General features: G+C 42.9%; 1 protein-coding gene across 6 annotated transcripts in view; it reads left to right on the top strand.

Moving 5' to 3' along the window:
- The first annotated feature begins 989 nt into the window (after window positions 1-989).
- ndrg3a (ndrg family member 3a) overlaps window positions 990-20462 on the top strand; it is a 34593-nt gene continuing 15120 nt past the window's right edge. Inside the window, exons 1-4 of one of the 6 annotated variants that reach the window (XM_067588194.1) lie at window positions 13244-13337; window positions 13415-13487; window positions 14732-14815; window positions 16881-16913. In XM_067588194.1, the coding sequence (XP_067444295.1) occupies window positions 14759-14815; window positions 16881-16913 (90 nt within the window). In that variant the 5' untranslated portion in view covers window positions 13244-13337; window positions 13415-13487; window positions 14732-14758. Of the gene's footprint in view, window positions 1168-1421; window positions 1511-13236; window positions 13338-13414; window positions 13488-13625; window positions 13648-14731; window positions 14816-16880; window positions 16914-20462 lie in introns of those variants that run through there. The other 5 variants (XM_067588193.1, XM_067588199.1, XM_067588197.1 and 2 more) reach the window with 5 other exon arrangements.

Here is a 20462-nt window from a genome sequence, read left to right on the forward strand (position 1 = left end):
CTCATCCTGTTTGTCCAGCTGGCAGTAAGACTACCAGGGAAGTCAAAGGTTGCATCATTCAGTTTGATGTAACATGTTTTCTTCGCAGCTGATTTGTGCTCTTACACAATCGGATTGAAATAAGGGGCAGCAGTGGTCTAGAGATTGAAGAAGTGAGCTTGTGGCTGAGGGTTTGTAAAACTAGAGAAAACCAGTGCTGAATGTTTTCCTGCTGAAGCACCACTGAGCAAGGCATTCAACCTCCCATCTCAACAGTGGCCCAAAAACAGTTGGGTGCACTGGACAGCTGCAATGAGCAGAGCTGCGTGATTGAGGGGAACTTTTCTGAGGAAAAAAACACGTCAAAACAAAGCTTGCGTGCATACTTGATCTAATATGTTTTATTACATAGCCGATTTGTGTGGTTACATCATCAGATTGAAAATAGAAACTTGATGGGAGTTCTAATCGGTTAATCTCCAAAATATGAACCGGCATGGTGACAGAGCAGGGCAAATGATATACTGCCCACTATAAATTTACAACACAATATCAAGCCAACGTGTTAATCTCCTGCTCTCTCGGGGCATTGGACTGGACCACTTCCAAAGATGGTCTGTGTTTAAAAAGAAATACGCTCGACATTTAAAAAATAAATAATTGCAATGATCTCACCTCCTTCTCATCAAAGGTGGGCGTTCTCTGGGGCATGCGCTGTCCGCCTTTTATTTTACCTCGAGGTAGGAGCAGCTCTGGCACGTAGCTGAAATAAAGCTGGAAACTGTAACCATCATTATTTTTTTTATTTTTTTTAAAAACGTGGTTGTAAATGTAGTTTACTCACGCTTGTCTACTGTATAGTCAGGGTGAAAGCTTCATGCATTTTTACTCTCCGTGCCTTGGGAGCAGAATGTCGTCTTCATAATTCGGAGCAGAGTGAGAGCTCTGTCCTCTCCTCCTGTCTGTGGTGCGCACCGCCTCCTCCTATTGGCTCCTCCGTGGTGTCTGCGACGCAGCGTGTAGTTCCGCCCAGAGTCACATCGAAATACTAGTTGAAGCAGAGGAAGCGGCAGGCGGGAGCACAGTATTGTACATTTAGCGTTAAATATTCACATTGCCGTTGATATTCAACAATATACCCGGAGCGGAATTGACTGGAACCCAGTGGATACTTATTTTATCGCCAAGGTAGGTGTTAAATCCGTGTTTTCGCGGTAACATTTTCCCATTTACCACTTACAGATGTGCCCGATGCCACAGGAGATTATCTCAGCTCGTTGGATTTCAGCCTGTTCGTGTTGCTGTCTGTATATCGACTCGTTTTGTCGGAGAAATGGAGGCAGCCGTTGGAGCAACAATGAGTCAGTAACGTACCAATTAAAAACACACGTTAAGACACCGCGAGCGAAGCTTCAGTTAGAAAAACTGCAGCTCAGTTGAATTGAGTTCATCGCTGCTCTTCAACAGTGATGCGACACAGCGCCTGTTTTCACACCGTATCTTCCTTTTTTCAGTGCAGTACGTATGAAGTGTGAGTTTGTTTTCTGTTATATTGTGTACTTGCCAAATAATAACTTAGGTTCTTGCTATCTGTATTAAAATGAGGCCTGTCACGATGCGTTACATCGTGAATTATCGAGCTGAAACAACTAAGGAAATGTTAGCCGAATAGCTTATAGCTTGATTAATTTAATACAATCTTAAAATACAAAATTCACACCAAAAATACCTGCAGGAAAATGTACTTTCCGTTTATAGTAGTGATACAGTATTACAGAAAGGACAAGAGTTTTAGGTTATAAACTCACTGTTGAGTCCAATAAAACGCACATTGTACCTTTTATTATCATTATTATTACTATTACTATAATTATTTTTCCTCTATTGGAATATTAACATGATTTTCCTCTGGGATTTCATTTTGTCTGTGTGTTGGATGTGTGGCTCTTCGTCACTCATGGTGTCACTGTAGATATTACTCTTTCATTCGGCACATTTTCCCAAACAGTGTCCGAGACAGGACTTCAAAGATCCATCATTTTCACTCAGATCAATCATAATGATATAACCGCAGCTGGCACACCATTCAGACACTACATGATGGATGACAATGTCACTGGTGGCCATGGGAAGGTCACACAGGTGCGGAATGTAAGAGGGTGGGCATCAGGTGTTCCCCCTTACTTCAAATTGCCATTGTCCTTTACTGGTATGTTTTAAAAAGGACACTGTAGTCTGCATTTCATAGTAAAATCATCAGTAAAGTAGTTCCAGTCATGGCAGAATAGAAATACCATAAAGTACGAGAAGGTCATTATAATAACCTTTATATTCAGTTGTTGCTGGGCATTATATCCATTTTATATTGTTATGGTCATATGAGACTAGATATCGTCTTAGATTTTGGATATCGTAATATCGTGATATGGCGTGTTGTCTTGACCTGGTTTTAAAGGCTGCATTACAGTAAAGTGAAGACTGTTCTATCTGTTCTGCCTTTACCCACTTAGTCATTATATCCACATTACTGATGATTACTTATCAAAAATCTCATTGTGTAAATATTTTGTGAAAGAACCAGTAGTCATCCCTACAATATTGTTGCAATATTGATATTGCGGTATTTGGTCAGAAATATCGTGATATTTGATTTTGTCCATATCGCTAAGCCCTAGTCTATATTCAGTACTGCAGACACACTATTGGCTGTATATTAAAGCTCTCAAAGCTTTAATTCTGGTGCCGTATAGTGTCTTTAATTATAGTTTAATGGTGGTGATGTTGAATTCAGGTGTTCTATCTCCCACAATGCCCTCGACAGTATCACGTGGTCACGGAGCTTACACAACAAGCAACGACCAGACATTTGTTGTCACTCACAACATTGTCGCCACACACGGTCATTGTTCAGACTGGAAGAGCAAATAGATAACTATTAACAGACAGTTGCTCGCCGTAAGCTGCTCTGTAAACCGATCGCTTGTTTTGAAAGCAGAAGAAAGAGCAGTTAGTGGTTAGTCCGAGGTTTATTGCCATATCATTGGAGGCAGTTTACCCCTGGTTGATTATTACAGTGAAAAGCTACTGCTTAACTAATGGGAGTGTCAAAAGTTGTTTATTAAGCCATACATTGTACTTGGGATCTTTTTGAAATTTGCTGGAAACATATTCATTTGGTCTCTCTCGCCTCAGTCCCTGCTGAAATGTCACTGCACAACTCATTTTGCATCACTTAAAATAGGCGTCTGCGCTTTATTACAACACTTTGTTTAAAGCTGTCAGACTTTCTGGTCTTCTTTCCAACTGTTGTGGCGTTCCTCCTTCCGCAAGTGCTCAGAAAAATGAACTTACCTCAGTATTCAGAGTGAAAACAAAGGCACCAACTGTAACCGTGCCATACATTATATTGCATTCCTGTAGTAAGCGAATGATGTAAAGAAATATATTTCAGCATCACGAAACGACACTATTAAGGTGCCTTTCAGCAGGGATTACAATTTACACATAATGTATTACAGGGATTACAGAATAAAGTGAGAAACACTCTTGTGGAGAAGAGGATTTCTTGCAGGAATGGCAGGGATGAATGTCAGGGAATAACACTCACTGGAGAGATGGAGACAGTAATTAAGCCAATGTGCTGACAGTCAGTCCTCCTCCTCCTTGTGTTCACTCACACCTCCACATTACTGTCTCTGTGGGTTTGCCAGCCCTGCGGGGCAAAGCAACCTGCGCCAGACGTGGACGTTTACTGACTTGTTCTCATAATTAGAAATACCTCAGTTGTCAACAGCACATCCTCGTCTTGATTTCCCTTTTTGCTTTTCATGTATCTGGTACCCAGCTAACAGCTCCAGCAAACAGGTTTTGCGTGTTGTTGAAAAGCAGAACAGTTTCTCAGTCTGACCCTGTCTCCTGGAGCTGTGCTGCTGCTGCTGCTGTGTTTTTGTAACTGAATCTGTAATTTAAGCCGTACCTTAGGGCCTAGAGTTACAGCACAAGCTTTGCACAGCAGCTTCAAGCATTCAGTGCAAAAAAAAACAGCTGATGCATACACACCTCTGTTCCAGGTTAACTTCTTACATTTCCGTTGACCCAACTGCTTTACAGTGTATGTGGACAGCTATCCCATTTTCATCAGGGATGGATAGAGAACACACGTAAAAAACGAATGAATGACTAAAACTACTAAATTATAAAACAAACAAATGAATGACTAAAACACCAGAGACAGTCGCTTGCAGGTTTGTATGAATGGCAGTTTCCACACCTTTCTCAGACACTCTTATCCGCCGGATCGCACCCCTGCAGGAGGGAGGGCTCTGTCTGTCTCCATTTTCTTTATCAGCGTCAGCAATAATATCAGCAGGTGGTGATGAGGAGAGAGAGAGAGCACAGGTGTTAAGCTTGTTGATCCAAAGTCTTGGATATTAGCCAAACTGGACCTCCGGATGCTCCGGACTGTCCTTCAGTGCCGCTTTTCGCTTAGGATCATATATTTTGAGAACCGGCCCTCACACACCTGCTCAAATAGTAGAGGGAAGTATTTCCACTCTGACAGGTCTCATTGTGCTCATCATGAATTTGTGTGTGAAGAAAAAGGATGGTCTAGCTCTCCACTGAGACAAACCCGTTTGTCATAGATACACATAAGCTGGCACACATGCTGCAAACGAGACCCTCTCAACTTAAACATGTAAGCAGCATGCAGCCCTCTTTTAGAGTCTCATGAGAGGCTGTGCAGCATGAACGATTTCATCCTCGGCTTACTTTAACGGTCTAGGGAACACCCAGGAAAGTTAAATGCTTTAGTGGTTGTTATTATGATGGAGCAAATAGCAGATAAAATGCCGTGTTGACTTGAAGATCCTCCCCTCAGGCTGTGGTCCTGCTATAAGCAGTTATAGTACACAAGGACCTGATCATCAAATGCTGGAATTGCACATAGAGAGATTGGTCCCTGGTGACTGTGCGTGTAGCTCAGTGTGAGTTGTGACATGTTACACACATTGAAATGTATACAGTTGATACATATGAGGAAGAGAAATAGTGTCTGTGCCATTTTATGACTCATTTGGTGTCTTATTGCTGCTTTGCATCCTGGAAGCAAAGTGAGCGCGCTGACTGGTAAAGCATTCCATGTTGCGTCGGTCGTCATGATGAGAAGAGAACGACTTTATGTAAATGACGATGAAAAAGGTCATTCGATTTCAGCGGCGCCACCAGCTGAGCTGAGGAAAGCTCGAGGGGGGCACCCCCCGTGGTTGCCAAGGACACCGCCGACCTCCACAGCGAGCATTTGCGAGGGAAGGCGGCAGAGGAGCCACCTCTGTGTTTCTCTGGGAGATTGAGTTGTCAGTAATCAGTCACTGTGACAGCCAAGCTGACCACATGGATAACTCTATTAGCAGAGGCTGTGTTCCTGTGAGGCAACAGGCCTCTTAGCACTGATTCATACACTGAAACATGCTGAGACATGGTGTGAATCAAAGGCCTTAGTGTATTCACAGGCAGAGGTCTTTACTATCTCTGGGCACAAGGGCTCTCATGTCTCTGTGCTGTGTTAATGTTTTATGGAGGCGGGTTCTAATGTTTCCACTCAGCTTGTTGAATCAAAGCCCTGTGTGTGTGTGTGTGTGTGTGTCTGCCATAGGCTACTTTCAGGGGCAAATTTCAGATTTAAGACCAGTTAATTGGGGACGGCTTGTCCAACTGGGGACAAAAGATTTTTGGGGCAGTGGTTAGGGTTAGGGTAAGTCTCCAGGAAATAAATGTAAGTCTATGTAATGTCCCCAGAAGTGACCTAGGACAACGTGCGTGTGAGTGTGTGAGTGAGCTAGCGGGTGGGCTGCGCAGATGTCCCCTCTGTCGCTTCCACAGCTGCCCTTCGGCCAGTCTGACCGCGGTGTACAGATTTTTGTGAGCCTCCAGCAGGCCACCGCCCTTCTGAAAGCTCGGTCTGCTCACGTCAGCCAGCTGGGACCCAGGACACACACACACACACACACACACACACACACACACACACACACACAGCATCCCTCTCCCACTTGGTCTTTCTCTATGCTGTCTGCACAAGTGAGCATGGCAGAGGAAATCCCCACAGACTAAGCGGCAGCTAGCCTAGCGTAGCGGAGTAGGGGCAGGTACTCTATTAGCAACACTGAGTGCAGGGCGACAGGGCTGGCCATTCAGTCTTATTTATAGCCAGATACCAGCCCAGCCAGGAGAGACTCATTCAGCCGGGCTCACACCTCTCTCTGACCTATCACAGTAGATTTATCGAGACTCATCTGTCTCTTGGCGTGTGTCATGTAGCTACAGCTATCTAAATTGCTGTCTGTAGTGTATTGCCATTCTCTTATTAGTCTATTTATCATCGTTTGAAAGGATCAACCGTGGCAGTGCCTTGCAGGGTTTTATTTGGAGTCTAAGGAGAGATGAGAAACATCATTCATGAGTGTGTGTGTGTGTGTGAATAGCACAGTATGAATAGTATACTGTATATTTCCATTGTTCACAACCTGTATTGTAGAGCCAGTTGCCAGGTAGGGCTGGATGATGTGGCCAGAAACCTGTGTTGTGATAAATTGTTACATTTAAAAGTGATAAGCGACAATAACTGTTAAAATACATCAGTGCGTGATATTTCATGTCTTGTATTAGCTCACCTCTGATATCTTTGCCCTGATTAATTACTGATGCACACCTATGTAGGTGTTTTCACTAATCAGGCCTCTGCTCAAGTGGGTTGAACCTATGCTGGGAATTACCCGAGGTCACCAGAGTCTTTGTACTAATAAAAATTGGTAAAGTGCACGTTATTTCAACCTAATGGGTACTTGAAAAAATTACATTCGTTTGACAAAGTCTCAACCCAAAATGAGTCAACTTAACCTCCGAAGGAACAAGAGCTAGATGTCATAAACCAACAGGATGTCAATGGAAGATGGTCCATGAACACCTCCGAAGTCCTGAGAAGAAGTCTCATCAGGCAGATTAAGTGACAACACCTGTGTGTGGATGGACCGTGGCCAATGAACTACATGGATGGCTAAATCTATTAACTTTAATCATACAGTATCAAAGTCAGACAGCGTATCTGTAAATAATTGTAATATGAGCACATTTTGGGCATTGAGAGATTAATGATATTGTTAAATTGCAATGTTGCAGTCTTAGTTTCTAGTACAGTACCTAGACAGGACAGGGGTAAATATGTGTCTGTTTCTCAGCAGACAGAGAAGGAAAGGTAGGGGGACAAGAGGACACATGCACTTCTAAGAATCAAAACACATTCACCCCATAAGACTCACTTGCAATCGATGCCCATCTTACTGCGGGGAACACTTTACTTATACATGAAGACCAGAATAGATGTTTTGGGTGACTCTGTGAGGCCACATTGTACGATGTAGTGAGGAGGGAGGAACCTGGAAGGGCTGACTCACAGCAAGACTTACTCATACATACAACACTCAAGGCCTTACATATCATGCACATACAAAATTCATTGTCTGCCACGCACACTTCCCTGTGTAACACAGGCCTAACGGATAAATTGAGTTTCCAGTTGGCTGGTCCGAAACATCACTCCACCAGTGGAAAATATTGCTCTTGGTCTCCGGGTTTGTATTCGCACAGTAAATTTAGCGTGCCACAGGAAGTTTTGACAAATAATTTTACGAACCATAGCACTGTATTTAGGGAGCCAGCAGGCTGTCCTCGGAGATTCCGAGGCTGTGCGCGGTTTCATGTGAGAGGTGAAGCATGCTGATGATACCAATAGATATGTGGTTATAAATCAATACAGCCAGATGCTGCTCTTTAATCTCACAAGACCATTAGCAGATAAAGTGGCCCTTCAAGGAATAATGTAATTCTTTAAAAGCCCTCGGAGAGTAATGAGAGGGGTTTTGCACTCGGTGGCCCTGAAGGATTATAGACATGTGTGTGTGTGTATGTACTGTACATGTACTTGCAGGTGCATGTACAGAACACTGTGCTTTTATGTGGTCTGAGATTGTATGGAGGTTATTTTACATGGACGTTCATTTTTGTGAGTGCCACAGGGGCTGTCCCCAATCCTGAATGAGTATAGGGGTCAGGGTTTGGGTGTTTGATGAGGGGAGGGGGGGGGGGGGGGCTTTTTGGCAGACAGATCAGTGCAGTGGCTGCTACGTGTCACTGAGGATCTTTGCTAATGAGCCAGGCTTTTCCTCACACACACACACACACACATACACATGCACAGAAACATTCAAGTGATGGATGATTTTTTTCTATAAAAAGATGCAGTCGTGTTGCTCAAGAGACAGATGTTATAAAGAGACGTGCATGAACATCACAACCCAGGAGACAAGGTCACAAGTCTCCTCCCACGCACAAATGCAATTGGGCACATGTGTTTGTCTTATACTTTCACAGAAGCACTCGTAATATTGTCCCAGTGTGTGTAATATCCCATGTCCCGTCCAAGTACAACCTCTACAACATATTTATCACTTGCGTTTTGAGTTATGGCTGGCCCGAGGCTCAGGATATTAAATGTGGTAGTGACTGAGTGAGTGTGCCTTCAGATTCAGTTTCCCAAAGAGGAGATGAGTCAATTATAGTAATGCAGTATTTAGCATTTATTAGATCTTTTTAGCCCTGGAAGGATCAAACAAAGAGGTCGGCAGGAGGATGAAGAAGACTTGTTTTCCTTATCACCTTAAAATAGCTTCTCTTGTAGATTGAGTTGCTTATCTAACATTTCCATCAGGACATTATTTTTCCTTTGTCTTTATTCAGTGGTCACCTGTTTATGTATCAGTATGTATGCATCAATTTCTTAAATTTAACACCTGAGCAGGCGCGTGTCTGATGTTTTTTTTGTTTTTTTTTTTCAGTTTCAAAACCAGAGTTGGGTGTTGGTGTATCGGATAAGAATAGACCATTTTGATCGAATCATGACAGAAAAAGACATCAGAGAGATGTTTCATCCTAGTTTTTGTTATATTGTCAAAAGAAAGGGGAAAAAAATATGTGTCGGCTTGTATCAGGAGAATCATATAAGCTGTAAGGAGGATGATGGAGCCTCAGGAGAGCAAGCTGTCATTTAATTAAGTAGACGTGAAGCGTGGGGAGCTGCATGGGTGTGTGTTTCTGTGCTCGTTCATCTGTGTGTCTTTGCTGACAGTACCAGCAGGGGATGTTCTGTGACATAGGTCAGGTTTTCCATGATAGAGAATGAAAGGTTTCTTCCTGCGTGTTATCCCCTAGAATAGAACAGAATAGACAATAAAATTCAACCATCCTGTCTATCACCCATGTTGCTATTGACCTGACATGAGGAGGGGGGGAGCTGGGGGGCTGAAACGCCAAACAAATGGATTTTCCTCTTATAATTCTCTTACCAAACGACTCGGGTTAGAGCAATAATCTGGAAGCGAGCCTTGTTACAGTCCATTAGATTTACTCCACTTCGGATTGCTGCCTCCGCACACGGGGAACTGTAAACATGGACTTGGCCCGGTTATGAAAAGTTGGAGGGGAAAGAAATTTCTAGTGACGTTCCTCCTGGATGGAAAGGTCTCCCAGTGTAATGGTAAGTCGTCACCACCCCAGTGCAGGAATAACTTTTTTCCACTTGTCTGTAGCCCTGACAGCAAAACACTCTTGCACATAAAGAAGAGGAAACATAGATGTTAGGCTGTCTGGATGGTTGGCAGGAGGGTAGTATCTCTGGAATTTGTTCTGGCCTACTTTCTCTTGTGATGAAGCCTGGTGACGTTCTGACTGAATACTGAGGCTCCAGTTGAGGACAGACATGCTTGTGTTCCTCAGTGATAGGATTTGCCATTAGAATAATTTGGCTCTTAGCTCGGACACAATAGCTGCGTCCCAGTTCAGGGGCTAGATCCTGATCCTCTACGCAGCCCATAAAGGTATGTCCCTCAGAGGCCCTGAAGGCCTGGGACAGGTTTCATGATACCTGAGTTTGTATTTCAACACATTAGGGCTGCAACTAACAATTTATTAATTATCGTTTCATCTGACGATTATTTTCACGATTAATTGTTTTGTCTATAAAATGTCAGTATTAAAAACTGGCTGTTATAATTTCTCACAGATATTAAGATAATTTCTTCAAATGATATACAGTTTAGTACCATGTATGAGAAGGAAAAGCATCAGATTCTCACATTTTAGAAGGTGCAACCAGCTAATATTTGGTATTTTTTTCTTTAAAAAAAGATAAAAAAATTATTAGATTATCAAAATAGATTAATTTTCATGTTTACATCGACTAATCGTAGCAGCCGAAAAACTTTCTGTGAGTTTTCTTGTGATCAAAAACATCCAGGCTACTAACAAGAACAAACTGGAGTTTATGCCTCACTTCCATTATTTCCATCCTGCAGTGACCTATTGACAGTGATCAATGACCATTTAAATGCAAATACCTGGTAATACCATGTGGAGGTCACATGTTTCTTGATTTAACAAGCTGATGAAGGTCACCGTTAAACAACTGACCATATACAATGGATTATGGGATATTATGGGATAGCAAGGGCTGCAAACAATACTCTAGTTGTGCCGTCCAAAATTGGGCAAGGGAAGATTGCTTTTCCTTTCCTTCAACATTTTAATCAGGACAGGCCAGCCTGAAAACAGGAGGAAAAAAGACTGTTTGCACTATTAGAGACTCAAGACATTCATCTCAATATATGCATTTACTGGACTGCTTTAAAGCAACAAACCCTTTTAACATCTTTCAAGTACTTGAATTGCATCAAGTAAATATAGACAAACCCTTGTGTTAAACAGCAGGCCTCCACACAACCACTGTCTTTGCTGTAAACCTCTCTGCACTGCAAGGGCTTACAGTGTGTGTGGACAGTTATGGATTTCAGCTCTATATCACCATGGCAATATGGCTGATGGCTGAGTCAGGGTCTCCATAGAGACCCAGAGGCAGGTTAATGTGAGGTCACCATGGTGACGTTCACCTTGGTCACCCTGAAGCCAAAGAGGTCAGAGTCAAAGCACGACCATGACACGAATGATGATGACGATGAGGAATTTGAAATCACGGTTACTATGGCGATAAAGAGGAAAGAGGACTAATTGAAGGGGCCACAGGGAGGGTCAGCATCACAGCTGGACTCTCAGTCGTCCATCACGCGGCCTGCCTGGACTTCCTGACGGTCCAAGGTGAGATGGAGATTGATAGATAAAGACAGGGAGAGTGCACAGGGAGGAGGATGCATGAGGAAAAGTGGGAGGAAGAGCAGAGGATGTGTTCATCGATCACTCAGAGCCGTCTGCTGACATGGCAGCTACAGGACTCCTTTTTGTTGGCAGAGACACTATATATCTACAGTAGGTGTTTTGGCACACACCTCTTCTGTCCACATATGCATGCATTCTCGCACCTCAGCGTTATGTCCTCTCTCTTCTCACAGACTGGACGATGCATGTGAGGTAGGCAGCAGTGCTTGTCAACAGGAGAGGAGAGAGAGAGAGAGAGAGATGCTAAATAAGTTATCCATTCAATAAACTGACAGATTTCAACATGTCTTTGCTTTTCTTTCCATAAAGTAATTGTGTCAGAATTGAAAACTTCCCAGTCTCCCAGAGGCAGAACTGACGCTAGGCTGTAGTGAAGGCTGACCTTTGCTGCATTGAAAGGGCCCTCATGTGGTTTTCCTCTGACACGATTTGTTTCTGCTGTTGTTTATTCATTCAGAGCAGCTCCCTTGTCCCCTCGCTGCGTTGCATGATATTTAGCGCAGAGATGAGGTCCTGCTGGCAGCTCCACGCAGCGCAGGGAAATGGACCTGAAAAACAGATGAGGGAAATCATGTGAAAGCCAGCATGTAATTTGTGTGTTACTCATCTGCAAGTGGAAGAGCTGTGTAAAGCAGATTCTGGTGTCAGGGAGACCATTTGTGAGAGCCGTCCCCCACACCAGACAGTCCTGCTGTCGAGGCTAGAGGGACTCGTTCTACATCATCAGCTCTTTCAGTCCTTTCCCCACACAGTAATGGTATGGTATGAATATAGGACAACCACCGCAAACTGCACAGATTGCAAATTGATTTTCCCTCCTGTTATCCGAGACTTCTTTTCCTTATTCTCTGTTACAGTTTCACTAAGATACTGCTGTCATATCTAGACAGTGTTCATAGCTCATTTGAGTCCTTGTGATTGTCAGGAGTAAACACTGCTGAAAGCACGTTTTGAGCGTCACTTCATCAATTCCTCTCATTTCCACTACTATCTATTCCCCTTTTTTCCTTGCCTCACATCTGTCCCTTGGGGCTAGCCCAGCTTAGAATAAACATGGGCAACCAGCTTTGTCTCTATGGCAACAGCTGCGCATGCTGAACGGTAGAGCAGGCATAGAATAGGTAGGAAAGGGTAGCGCTGGTGGTGGACGTTAAATGGGATCCGGTGTTCTTTCAGGTGATTTGATGCAAGTGTAAGGGAACATGAGAACTGCTTGAACCCTCAGGGGACATGTTTTTCTTTCAAGTGGAAACCAAAGGAAGAGGCACTGGATGATGGTGGGGGAGTGATGGTTGTTAGTTGCCCGGGTAACCCAGTATAAGAGGTCAGTGGGGTTGGGCTGTGAAATCCACCCAGTCAAGTCTGTCAGTTGGTTTAAGCTTACTCTGACCCCTTCTCCCCTAACACCTCGATTACCCGGCTAGCCGGCTACAATTAAAGCAGCCTTCGCCTCCATCCCACTTTCTGTGACAGCCTGAGGAAGTGTTGGATTGATCCGGCCAATACGCTCAATCTGCTCAAGCATGCAGAGTATTTGTTTTTCTTTTTTCCTTGTTCACTTGTCTAAATATTATTTAGTTCCACCCTTGAGCCGGATTTGTCAGCAGGGATTTTGCCGGGCATGTTTTCACTCCCCATGCTGATTGCTGAGTATTTCCAACACTTAGTGTTTCTACATTTTTTTTCACTGGATTGTTTTATGTAATTTGAGGATTGTGCTCAGTTGCACCCATCTGCTTCCCTGGTTGTTTCCACGCAAGGTGCAATCTGTTTCCAGAGCAGGATGACCTCTGACCAGATTCATGCGTCAACAGCAAGCAGCTCTCTGTTCCTGCCATTGTCAGGCAATCAGAGGATGAAACTCCTGGTAACACAGACATTGTGTGATGTCATCATTGCTGGTAGGCTGATAGACTCGTCACTAACCAGCCTTGAAGGTTATCTGATACCAGCCCAAGGTCGTTCCAGGGGAGTTGGCTCTGACTCAGGAAGTGATTGTAGCCACTCCTCTAATTGGCTAGTCCTCTACTCAGTTGCACTTGCAGTTGTCTCTGTTAGCATCAAGTGCATCTGTACCTGTAAGTATGATTTTTACTGTATAGAGGCTGTTTGTATTGCAGGGCAGGCTGATCTGGCTTTGTCTTCCTGTTGTAAGCATTGACCTAGAAGAGACAGAGGCTCCATCTGCTGTTATGTGCAACATGAGCCACTCACCAGAGCGCAGCCAGGTAATTCAATAGCACTTCCTGTGCTCACCTTGTGCAAACAGGCAAGGCCGAAGAGGTACCATTTCGGGGAAAGTGGAGGAGGGGGACATTCTTGTGTGTGTTCTTGTTCAGCAATTATCTGCAGGGACAAACGGCTGGCTTCAAGGGGAAAACAAATGAGGTGGGCTTTAGAGCTTCTTGTTAAACCTGGCCTGATCCATCTTTGTGTGCGTGTGTGTTTGCACGCTACCTGTGTGGACTGGAAATGTGACCTTTCCATGAGAATTAATATAGAAAACGCCCTCTATCCCTTCCTTGGCTGGCTATTGTATCATTATACTGTACACATTAAAGCAGTATGGAGTCAAGGAGAGAGAAAGAGAGAAAGATACACTTTCAGGGCTGGACTCAGTTACCTGCTGCCACCTCTTTCATCCCCACACTCATTTATCAGTATCAGATGAGTAGGTTGTGTTGCCATGAACTGCATCTAGTGCTGAAAGGATCAGTTGATTAATTGATTAGTCAATCATCGATTAATTGTTTCAGTCATTTATCAGAAATGACAAACATTTCCTGGTTCCTGTTTCTCAAATGTGAGAATTGGATGTTTTTCTCTGGTTTATGTGAACAGAATATCTTTAAGTTTTGGACAAGAACTTTGAATGTGCCACCTTGGACTTTGTCACTTTGTTCAACCATTTTACAGACTAAACCATTAATGGAATAATAATCAGTTGCTGCAAAACAGAACCATTTACTGTGAAAACAGTTGCATAGTGTCTTCTGTGGCTCTGGAGGAGGATTGTCAAGTCTGAGAAAATAACCCTGATGATGTCATAATGATGTCATCAGTGTTACCAGCTTCGGCTTTTCAACACAAAGTCTGCTTTACAAACTGAGGGGTGGATTTTGAAAGACATGGGTATAAACAAAAGACAGCTGCATTATGGGAAATGTAGGATCTATGGGGTTTTTTAAGTGTAATCCATACTAGGGACTAATAGTCAACATATTTTGGTGTCTGCTGCTTCAACTTGGACATTTCTATTTTTTCCATCTGCCTCTTCAAAATGTGCAACCTCTATGAAACAGCAGTACTAAATTGCTGGAGTGCCTCTTTAAACATGACTCTGGGCGTTCTCTCTCAGTTGTGTAGAGTGTTTTATACTATGCTCTCACTATGTACAATTTTGCTATCCCAATCACTGATGCTTATCATTAGTGAGAATAATGTTATTCTCTTTCTTTTTCTTCTTGGGCAGAGTGGTTTACAGTGACCAGACAGGAAGATGGACGAGCTGCAGGATGTACAGCTGACTGAGATCAAGCCGCTGCTGACCAATAAGGTGAGTTCCTGGGAGGACAAGACCGTGACAAGCTGCTAAGGCAACAGGCACACAACAGTGCATCTGAACTCAACTGTATAACCGCATACACAAAGTGAACAGACGTGTGGTGCAGAGTTAAACTGACTGAGCATCCTATATGGTACTTCCAGGCAAATGCATACACTAATACACTAGGCATGCTCACTCTGCAGTCTTGTTCATCAAAGTGAATTATTCATATCTGCTCGACTGTCGAGAGGGAAAAGAAAAGAAGGGAGAGAGCAAGTCAATAGAAAAAAGGAGGTTGTAGATGGAAGATAGAGGCAAGAGAAGAAGGAGAGAAGGAAGGAAAGGAGAAAGAGAGAGGATGGGGGCATAAGAGACCATGAGAGTTAGAGGAGACAGTCGAGCAAGAACGAAGAGAAATCAAAGGAGAAGCGGGGAGAAACTCATCTCTTTATTTTTGAGAGCTTAAAAGATTCTAGCGAGTGAGTGACGGCAAAAACAGAAGGAAGTATGGACAAGAAAAAAAACCCAATGGTAGATCAAAGCTCTTCCCATTCTCCTCTGGCCTCCCTTTTCTCTTCCCCACTCAATCTCAACAGCTGATTAGAAAGAGGGTGTGTATGGGGAAACATGGGAGTGTTTTGTTCTCCCCTCAGGCAACTGTCATAGACAGTCAGGAGGGTGTAGTACCTCCAGAGGAGGAGCAAGTGGTGATGTATCAAGTCTGAGGAGGTGGGTTGGAAGCCGGAGCAGGAGTAGGCTCCGTGCTTTGTCAGGCTCCGTGCCAGTAAAAGTAGATGTGTTGTGTGAGGTGACAGGGTGGGGAAAGGCATCTGAATAAAGGAGACTGTCACTGACCTCTCACTCCACCTAGTGGCCAGCTCTTTTCAAAAGTGAAACACGGGAGTCTTGAAATCAGATGAGGAGATGGTGACATGATAGTAGTGATGAAAGGGGATTCTCAGTTTCTGTCTGATCCTGTGAAGAAGTGATGACAACACCCTCTGATTTCCATACAGATTATACATTGATGATGCAGCAAGTTATGAGGAAGAACCAAGTACTGTCTGCAGCAGTAAAGTAACCTTAACAACAGTAAAGAACAACTTAACAGGTATAACAGCCTGCAGCAAAGGTTACAGATATACGTGATTATTGTTTGCTTCAAAAAGAAGATGCATAAGAGAAGAAAACAGTAAAAATGATAATTAACTCCCTGGCTAGAGCAACCACTGGTATAACAAATAAAACAGACAAACACATCCGATTACTTGGAGGAAGCAACACATTTTTTATAAACTTGTCACTCTCTTCAACATGTTGAGCTAGTCGACTTTGTGGCGAAAGTGATTTTGTAAAGTTCCTTCCTGTACATTCATCATGTGTCCACAACACTTCAGCACCACAGATCTGCATTCTAGCAATGAAATCATGTTGACTTTTACTAGAAACATACCACCATTATATCTGCTGCACAACTATCTCAGCATGAGGAAGAAACTGAGAGCTTTATAACCACCGTCTGCTTCAAGACCCATATGCACCCCACTGGTCTGGCCTACAACTGAATCCCACCAGAACCTTCTCTGTTGTCTTCTGCCCACTCTTGCCTCTCTGCTCATCTACTCTGTTGCCTCCTGCTGTCCCATTAAAGACAAACACCAACTGAGACAATACTCTCTCTGAAAAGCCTGCACTTTTAATTATGTTATATGTAGCAAAGATACATAGAAGAACACAATTCTGTTCCTAAAGGCATGAAAAATATAAAATATTTTGCTACTTAATTGAGATTAATCAACTAATCGTTGCCACACTACTGTAATGCACACAGTTTGCTGCAAACTTGGTACAGTTCTCTACCTGAATCCCATTGCTAAAATTCAAGATAGTACTTGACCACTAGATTTGTTCTATTTGTGGAATAAATCCAACACCTCGTGTGAAATCTGCACTGCAGTACCACCCATCTATAATAGATGAATTTGCATCAGAGGTTTGGAATTACTTTTAGATATAAGGCATCTATGAGCCTATGGTGTATTTTAACTATTTTCCTCTTTTCCTTTTTTTGCAGAATGCACGCAACTTTCAAGACTTTGACTGCCAGGTGAGTGTTGCTCTCTGCTCCTACTTTAAGCATTGTTTCGCTCACCATTAGGGGGGACAAGGTGATGCTAGTCTAAGTAGGTTAAGGGCATTGGGACATTGGCCCCATTCTCACTCCTTAACTGTGGACTCTATTTGTCTTCTTGCCACACATCTGAACATTGTTCCTATTCTGCAACATTACATTACAATTTTACTGCAGCCCACATGCTGGTGAAATGTATTTTTATTTTTTATTTTATTTTTATTTATTTATATTATTTTTTGTGGAAAAATGAATGGGGCAATCCACCATACTGGTCAATGTTTTTTCAACATGACAGCGTTTGGATGTTTACTCAGACACAGTTTTTACCCAGCCTGTTCTCCATTTATCCTTTGCTCAAGTACAGGGACACTATCCGCATAATAGTCTAGTCGATAGTGCTGTAGTCTATAAACAAAATAATACTGAAGAGGGTTAACATGGGTTGAGTAGTCCAAGGAGGGTTGAATCGAGGGCCACTGGACTTGGTTGTTGAAGGTTGTACTTGAAGACATCTCGCCTCTCATCCAGGGGGCTTCTTCAGTTCTAACTGACTGGTGGGGAGTCTCAGGTATTTAACCTCTGTGAGATTGTTTTCAAGGTCATTGATACCACTTGGTTCGTTAGTGCTCCTGGCTGTTGTAATGATAGTTGTTAAAGTCGTTGTGTAAATGACAGTCTTTGGAGTTGTCACGAGGCCAAATGTGAATAGTTGTTAAGTCTCCTGGGAGGTGATGAAAGCACAGCATCATAGGTGGGGGATAAGTGGTGTCGTAGACCTCCTCCAATGTTGAGGGATGGTTTTTCTACGTTGATGTAGACAGCCTCCTTCACTCCTCTTTCAAACCATCTGTCCTCCCTATACAAATTATGTGTGTTGTTGTCCTTGAAAGAGTGTCCCTTATATTTCAGATGCAGGTATACTGCTGAGTCACCTGAGGAGTCGGCCCTCCTGTGTTGAGCTTTGTTGTTAATGGTACACGTCTGCTCAGGAGTATACCTGTGGCTTTAGAGTTTAGTATTGTGTTTGCTTGTTGGGACTCATTTCCAATAAGAAAGGCTTATGGGAGAGACTGCAGGATCAGAGAGATGCAGTCCTCGAACTGCTAAATACCCAATCAGAGGGATGTGAGTCTGGAACCTTATCACACATCATACCACTCTTTCTCCCTTTGTCACTCTCTTTCTGTCTTAGAGTTTTAGCACTGTTGGCAACAATGCAGGGCTTTAAGGGAGGCATGTTCATCAGTTGGTTAGTCAATACTTGTCAAATTTGATAGAGGGTCTAACACCTCCTCTAGAGATTTTTTTAGCAGGACCTATGTGTCTTATGGGGCACCAGGTCATTTTTTGTACTAAGCTATGCATTTTATGCCACAAAATAAGGAAAATAAATATGTGTAGAGATGGTTCTTTTGTCTTTGAAAGTGTGATGGATATTGGTGATCTTTACAGAGTGTACCTTCTTAGTAAATGTCAGAAAGAAAGGTACAAGCACAGTCATTTCAGACATCTTTCATTTGTTGCCTCATCTATTGTTTTCCACAGTAAAAAACGAGTGTTGTAGAAACTATGCTTGCCTTTCCACAGTAAGCATTTGAGCCAAAGTCGTTGTCTATTTATGTGATAATGTAGGAATTATTATCATTCAAGAAAAATGTTTATTGGCCTTAAGTGGGCAGTGTTCCAGATCTTTCTTTGATGGTTTGTTTGCACGAGGAATTGGATTGCCAGGCCTCTGTGATTGTAAAATTGGCTTTTTTGCAAAGGATGAGCTTCTTACATGAGGACTAGTCTCTTCCCAGTGGCAAGCACTCTGCAGTGTTTCATGACCATCAAAGCTGCAAAGGGTTAAACCTTTCATCCCACTCTCACTTTCTGCAGTCACGCCTGCTTCCAGCATCCTCACCAGAGCTATATATAGCTGCTGCAGGCAGGGGAGGAGAGTAGCGTAAGCATGTTAGCTGGAGTAGGCATGCTACATGTTCCCCAGCATGCACTTCTGTCTGCCTTTTCAACAATACATTCACATTTTTGTAGAATACCGCACTCACTCAGCTACTCAGGTGACATTTGTTTTCAGTCCAGGTTGTACTGGAACTAGAATTTGTGTCTGTGGCATTGAGGCAGAAGTGCATTTGACCTTATTTTCATGGCAGCCATTTTGACCTCACACAGCAGCCCTCAAGGAGTTATCCAGAGGAATCATTAAACTGCTGATTCTTTGAACTCCATTCGGACATCTTCCATATAAATGTTACTTCAACAAGGGAAAGCTTGACAATAGCAGGCCTGTTTCACTGACAGCAACTCGTCATGTCACAGTAGAAAAGGTACGGCTGGAGATGATAAAATTAATAATCATTTCTATTAAGTTGCTTCGGTTCCGGTGTTGTTCATGCTGGCTCATTGTCACACTGTCGCAGCCCAGCCATCGAGCTAATTTAAAGAGCAACGAGCAGGTTGAATTTTCCTATTGAATTTATACCTGTGGGTTCATAAAAGTGACAGTTTGAAAATATGTGTATCTTGTGTCTATTTTTCTGTTTTTACAAGCCAAGAGGGCAGACATTCTGAGAAAAGGAGTGTTAGCTAGCTTACTGTTTACTAGCAATTTAGCAAATAGCTACAGTATGTAGGCTGCATTGTAGTAGCAAACTACATTTCACCAAAAATACTAGCCACATAAAAATTTATACAGATATTTCAACTTTGTTTGTAATTATTCTCAGTGGAAAATATAGGAAATTGTAGATATTTATTGCTATTTTAATCTTGTACATTTTTATGTGCTGATTTATTTGAATTAGACTGATATAGGCTCAGATTTTGAAATGTCTGTTTAAATAAGCTATGTAATATCACTGAACCTGACTACTATAGTGTAATAGGGCTGCAACTAACAATTATCTTCATTATTGATTAATCTGTCAATTATTTTCTCAATCAATTAGTGGTTTGGTCCGTAAAATGTCAGAAAACAGTAAAAATGTCAATCAAACCAAAGCCCAAGATGCCACCTTACATGTCCTTTTTTGTCTCGACCAACAGTCCACAACCAGTTTACTGTCAGAGGACAAGAGAAAACTGGAACCAGAGAACTTCAGCATTTTTTCTTAAAAAAAATGACTCGAAACGATTAACGGATTATCAAAATAATTGACGATTAATTTTCTGTCAATCGACTAATCTTTGCAGCTCTACAGTATAGTAGTAGTACAGAGACACATGCCCACATGCAGTACAAGACATTAGCAGCAGACTTCCCATGAATGCAATGAGTTGTGGGGGAGGGGTCCTTACCACTGCACCATCACTCCGAGCTGCCGATGTGACATTCCAGCAGCTGGAGGACGAATCCAGCTGCTCTCCTCCCGTCTTCCTCGCTACTAAAGCTCCCACCACAGGCGATCCACAGGCACTGCAACAGTCATGTCCAAGCCCTGTGCACCTGCATGGGTGTGTGTGAGAGGGAGGGAGGCGACGACGACGATGATGATGATGATGGTGGTGGTGGTGGTGAAA

This window comes from Thunnus thynnus, chromosome 4, assembly GCF_963924715.1.
Source record: "Thunnus thynnus chromosome 4, fThuThy2.1, whole genome shotgun sequence".
Classification (NCBI taxonomy): Eukaryota; Metazoa; Chordata; class Actinopteri; order Scombriformes; family Scombridae; genus Thunnus; species Thunnus thynnus.